The following is a 5,571-nucleotide window of genomic DNA, read 5'->3' as shown; positions in this document are numbered from 1 at the left end:
TCTCCCCTCAAAATCTTGATTAAGGCCTTTCAAGAACTTCATGACTCGCCGACGTTCAATCCAGCTTGCAGCAGCACTCACACATTCCCCATGGGCAAGTTCCAGAGGGTCAACATGATCTAAATCTCCCCAAAGATGCTGCAACTCAGCCACATATGCCATCACAGTTTTGTTTCCTTGTTGCAAGTCATGCACTTTATCCTCAATCTCAGCAATCAACATAATGTTCCCCTTTCCAGAATATAGATTTGATAGGGTGTCCCATACCTCGAAGCTTTTGTGAGTGCCTCTACGTAAGCAGCAATGTTAGGAACCAAAGAGTTAAGCAACCATGTCACAATCGGAGAATTTATGGCATTCCATCTGTTTCCATTCCGGATCGGCCTTGTCTGCTGGTTCTGCAGCTTCACCACTCACACGTTCATCCAGCCCTTTCGAGTTCAAAATCAACAGCGCCCTCCTTGACCACCGGAGATAGTTGGTCACTCCTTCCAACTTGATTTCATTCGCCGGCAGCTCAAGTTTCTGACCGATGTTGGTATGGGGAACGATTGCTCCCCCTCCAGCAGATCCTCCTCCTCCATCTCCTTTGGTAGTGATAAGTTCTGCCAGCTTCTCCAGAGCCTTCGCCAAATCCCCGTTGTCCCCCATGCTTGACACCCAACTAACCTCTCAGAAACACCAAAGGACTTACCCGCAGGATGCCCTCTTCGACTCCTTACTCGTCACTGCCTTCCCCTCCTTGCCGCCGCAGCAGCCTGCTTCCTTCCTCTTCCTCTTCCTCCTAGCTGCCACAGCAGACTAGGCTTCCAGATCGGCAGTCCTTCCTGTCGTTGCCCTCACTGCCCCTTGCTCTGATACCATGTGGACAGAGGTGAGGGCCTAACCTGAGGTAGAAGGAGGCTGCAGGGAGGAACCCTCTCAGCTTAGGGTTACAGAGATAGAAGCACCTTATATAGGTCAGAACTGGGCTGGGCCAGATGGGCCACAAAAGAGAACAAGAAGACAGCCCAACAGATACACCAACAGTTATCCAACAAGTTGTCCACACAAAAAATTCACCAGTGAAACCAAAGGTTCATAATTTGTACAACTGTACCAAAACAATAAGCAAAAATAGAATATTCATCCCCTACACTGCACTAAGCTAACATAGTACCATAATGTACATAAGCATATATTATACAAAAAAGGGCTCCTTCTATCTAATCTAGTTGCCAGTTGAAGCAGCTGGAGAATCATCATCAGTGAGGCTGTGAGAGCCAATCCTGAATAGCAAACCGAAGGGCATGGTTGGGGGTGAGATCGAGGTGCTTTAGCTTCAGATCGGTCACCGCTAGGCCATTCTCTATCAACTCACGAATGGCATGTCCTTCGTACGTCAGCCCATCCGCAGCCACCTGAGGGTCACCCATGGTTTCCTTGAGAATTGGGCACATGAAGAATGATGGTGCTTGTCTTCCCCTGATCAGATACAGCTGCTCCAGTTCTCTTACCGTCTCCGGAGTCAGCTCCAGCCTGTCCATGGTGCACTCGAGTCCAAACTCTGCTAGCCGCTGAGCCACCGGCATAGGCCACTCCCCAGCTGTGCGATCTAAAATCGATGATAGCTTTCCACAAGTCATAGCCCGCTTCACTTCAATTGCAAGGCCTAGACCAGGCTGTTTACCAGTCAGTAATTGGAGTATCACAGTGCCGAAGGAATGCATATCAGACTTGTGTGCCAGTAGCGCAGAACCAAATGCGCGACGATCGTTTGTGTGCTCCATCAGTAAACAAAGATCGGATAATTTGCAGTGAAAGTCGGTATCTACAAGGATGTTCTCAAGATTCAATCCACCATGAACCATCATCTGTGGTTTACAGGAATGCAAGAACAGTAGAGCACTTGAGATCTCTGCCACAATACGTGCACGGATTTTCCATGGCAATGGTGGGGTATCGTAGTGTTTGCTAAAGAGATGTCCATGAAGGCTCCCATTCTGCAGATACTCGTAGACAAGGCACAGTGCGTCTGGGCATGCACCAACCAAGGTCACTAGATGAGGGTGCCTCACCTTGTTAAGGATGTACACCTGCCGTACGAAAAACAAATAAAGGCCTTCAGCTCCTTAATAGTTCACAAACCTAGTTTATTACATGCATTCAAGAAAAGTTCTAACGAAATTTGATCATTATATTAGCTATAGCAAGCAGAAAATACATATGCGATAAACAAGCATGTAGCCATATACTATGAAGTAAACGATGCAAGCACAGTACAATAAACCTACTGCTTAGTATCCACAATATTTCAATCTTGACTATGTCCATTTCATGTATGTGACTGCAAATTTATTTTTTAGAATTTGCACATATTAAATAATTTACTAATCACTAATGCATCCAATATGACCAGCATAAGAAGCAGGGTAGCAGGGAGTACCTCTTGCTGGAACTGCATCGAGCTCTTCATGCGTTGTGAGTGCAACTTATGAATCATAACGCTCCTGTTCATAATTTCTCCTTTGTAAACATACCCATGACTTCCTGGCCGTATTTTGAAGCTCTCTGAGAATTTACAAGTTGCATCTTGAACATCTAACAGTGTGAATTGTCTAACGGTGTACAGATCATGGCTGGTTGTAAACCCTTCAACCTGGTTAATATATGTATCTTCTAGCTTGTTTTCTTTTGTTTTTTCCTGCTTAAGAATCTTTATGGAAGATTGAATCACCTCCAGCTTTGCCGCAGCTTCATTCATCCGAAACCTCATGTTGTTAGCATGAGAATCTAGGATTTCTAATCTTCTCTTAGAAGAGTCCAACACAGCTGTGGCTTTTTCTTTATGTCTTGCCAGATCATCATGCTGCTTTCTTGTGGCTAGGAATACACCTTCCAGTTCCTCTCTTAGTTTTACTTCTCGTCTTTTGGAAGACTCGGAAGCTTTTACCTGATCAAGGAGCACGAGCCAGGTAAGAAATAAAGAATAAGTCCTTCACGGTATTTGAAATGGGATGATACTTAGGAAGTTAGTAACCCATCTGGTTTTTATTCATGGTATGCTGTAAAAGGAACTGGGCATTTTTTTTATAAAAAGGCAACCTAGTTAGATGGTGAGAATACGTGGCTGCATACCCTGACGAAAGCACTGGCCACTTTTGACTCTGTGTCTTTGCGCTTGAGAAGCTCAACAAAAGCATCCTTCCTTGACCCCTCAGCTTCGATCATGACTTGCTTGATATTTGTATCCAACATTTCCTGCTAAATACCATTCACTTTAAGTTTAACACAATATGATCAGATTATAAACTACCAATACTGGAATGAAACAGAAGGGCCACCTTAGAATGGAACTCAAGTGGAGATTCAGGCCAGAAGGTTGAGTTGAATGCAGATTCTGCATCTTGTAAATTTGAAATGTTCTTATTGTACAAATGGTTGACATCAGCTCCAAGAGCTCCATAGTCACTCAATCGACTATTATCTGAAACAATGCCTTCACGAAGATCAGCTGCAGTTGACGCCCCACAAGTAATGTATCCTTCATCAAGTATGGATTCAGCATCGTCACTATTTGGGCTGAACCTAGTTCTCTTTCTGATCATCATAATATCATCTTGGTTGTAGATTGAGATGCTGTTGTTGATGGCGGCGCTTGCTTCTCTGGTCCAGATGTGTCTTCCTCTCCATACAAACCAAATTTCACAAAATGCTGGAGCATTCTTTGCCATGAAATATTCTTTGCTGTGGCTCGCTTTTAACTTGAAGCAACTGCATTTTGTGGATAGAGAGCACTGGAGTTAATAAGAGAGTAATAGAAAGAGACCACCAAAAAGCATTCCACAAACTCATCAGCTAGATAACGGTCACTGTTCACACTGTGATGAAGAACACCCTGAGAAAATAACAAGTAATAGCAACAAAGATGTAGATGACATTTTTTTCACAGGAACAGCATGATACAACCTTCTGCTTTTAGTGAACCGTGTTCATAAAAAAGAATAGTATGAAGGTGCTTAAGTGTCTATCCACTTTTCTGTTTTGTTTCCTGTTTTACCCGTGCTTTCCATGGCTGACTAAACATGGTTTAGTCTCTTTTTTCTCCATGTAAACCGCTTATGAGTAAGACATTCAACAGAAGAATTCCTTGTGTAGCACAAGCAAGAAGATCATGCTATATTTAGACGTAGTCGATGAGAGCTGGATTGGCACTTACTTATCCGGTATAGAACCCATAACAAGCTTCGTAACCCCATGATCCCTGACCAGAGTGACGACGCCGTCATGGATTTGTTCGTTCTCCGTGAGAAGAATACTTGCGTGCACCTGTGACCAGAAGAAACTGTTATTGCTGCTCTGCTTGGCCATTGGCCAGCTAGTTGATCTGTACTACTACTACATGGTAAAAGAAAACAAACTAGTTTGTAAATGGAAGTCTAGTGATGTGCAACAAGAGAGAAAATGGAGGTACCTGCGCCCTGTGACAGAAGGCGATGTAGGTGAGGAGGATCTTGCTCATTTCGTCCCTCTCGGATTTGCGGTGGGAGGAGACGAGCTCTTCCGTAGCTTGAGCGGCAGGAATCTTTCCTACTGGAGAAGGAATTTAGGGAATTCTTGTTAGACATAATACATTAAAACTCCTAGATAATTCTTGCGGTGAAATGGGATTTTCATCTGTATGCAAGGAAAAAAAAAGGAAAAGAAAAGAAAGAAGAAGAAGAAACGAAAAGAAAAGAAAAGAAAGGGAATGGAATGGAATTTGGGTTCGTACGGAGGGTGGGGATGACCGGGGAGGGTTGGTGGACGTGGACGAGGGCGACGCGTGCGCAGCCGAAGCGGCGGAAGGCCCAGCGCAGCAGCGGCAGCGTCTTCTCCGGCGACCTCCCAACGGCGACGTGCAGTAGCGTGTGGGCGTGGTCGCGGCGGGGTAGAGAGCCGCCGCCGTAGAGGAAGCCGTAGGCGGCGGGGCTGGGCGGCGGCGACGGGCTCAGGATCTCCATAGCCGATCAATCGATGGATGGATCAACCCCTCTCTCTCTCTGCTACAGGGTCTCCTCCTTCCTTCCTTATACTGCAGCTGCGGCCAAGACGAGACGAGATTGTCAAATTCCCAGCGCGGGTGTGTCGCTTGCACCGAAACAGAGCCGCATACTCAGAAACAGACAGAACTAGTAAGAAAATCAGCTAGTGCCCAGTTGGGGCAAAAGAAAAATGGAAGCCGAAGAATATGCTGGTAGGATCAGTCCGCAGCTGCGAGTCAACGCGAGCTCGAAACAGCATATGCGGCTAATATTCCTAGCTTAGATTACTTCTCCCTAAGTAGTACTCCTATCTCCAGCAAATTAATCATCTACCAGCTGCTTACTGGTTGCTTGACTTGCTCCACATGAAAGCATAAGGAAATTGCTTAGCTTATCCGGTCCTTATCAGAATGCAAGTTTGTTAAGGTCACAAGAGATCATAATCAAGTGTCTTCATGTTCTTGATATTGAGTTGTTGCAGAAGCCGGATATACCTGGTATCTACTACTTAATATTAATACTCCCTTCAATTCATATTACTCAACGCTAATATGGATGTATCGTTTTA

General features: G+C 45.0%; 1 protein-coding gene across 1 annotated transcript; it reads right to left on the bottom strand.

Moving 5' to 3' along the window:
* Window positions 1-1,081: 1,081 nt before the first annotated feature.
* LOC124673787 (U-box domain-containing protein 33-like) lies at window positions 1,082-5,289 on the bottom strand. The gene is made up of 7 exons (XM_047209826.1): window positions 4,754-5,289; window positions 4,454-4,572; window positions 4,199-4,308; window positions 3,324-3,753; window positions 3,118-3,240; window positions 2,426-2,932; window positions 1,082-2,075 (listed from the first exon to the last, which is right to left on the bottom strand). Exons 1-7 carry the CDS (start codon window positions 4,980-4,982, stop codon window positions 1,245-1,247), a joined length of 2,349 nt encoding a protein of 782 aa, XP_047065782.1. The 5' UTR covers window positions 4,983-5,289; the 3' UTR covers window positions 1,082-1,244.
* Window positions 5,290-5,571: the final 282 nt, after the last annotated feature.

This window comes from Lolium rigidum, chromosome 7, assembly GCF_022539505.1.
Source record: "Lolium rigidum isolate FL_2022 chromosome 7, APGP_CSIRO_Lrig_0.1, whole genome shotgun sequence".
In the NCBI taxonomy this organism is placed as follows: domain Eukaryota; kingdom Viridiplantae; phylum Streptophyta; class Magnoliopsida; order Poales; family Poaceae; genus Lolium; species Lolium rigidum.
This window is presented reverse-complemented; position numbering and strand designations above follow the sequence as displayed.

Coding starts and splice junctions, on each gene's coding strand:
- LOC124673787 (XM_047209826.1), bottom strand. CDS start 4,982: ATGGAGATCCTGAGCCCGTCGCCGCCGCCCAGCCCCGCCGCCTACGGC. Junction 3,754..4,198: donor ATGGGTTCTATACCGGATAA/GTAAGTGCCAAT, acceptor CACAAAATGCAG/TTGCTTCAAGTTAAAAGCGA. Junction 2,076..2,425: donor CGATGCAGTTCCAGCAAGAG/GTACTCCCTGCT, acceptor TTCGTACGGCAG/GTGTACATCCTTAACAAGGT.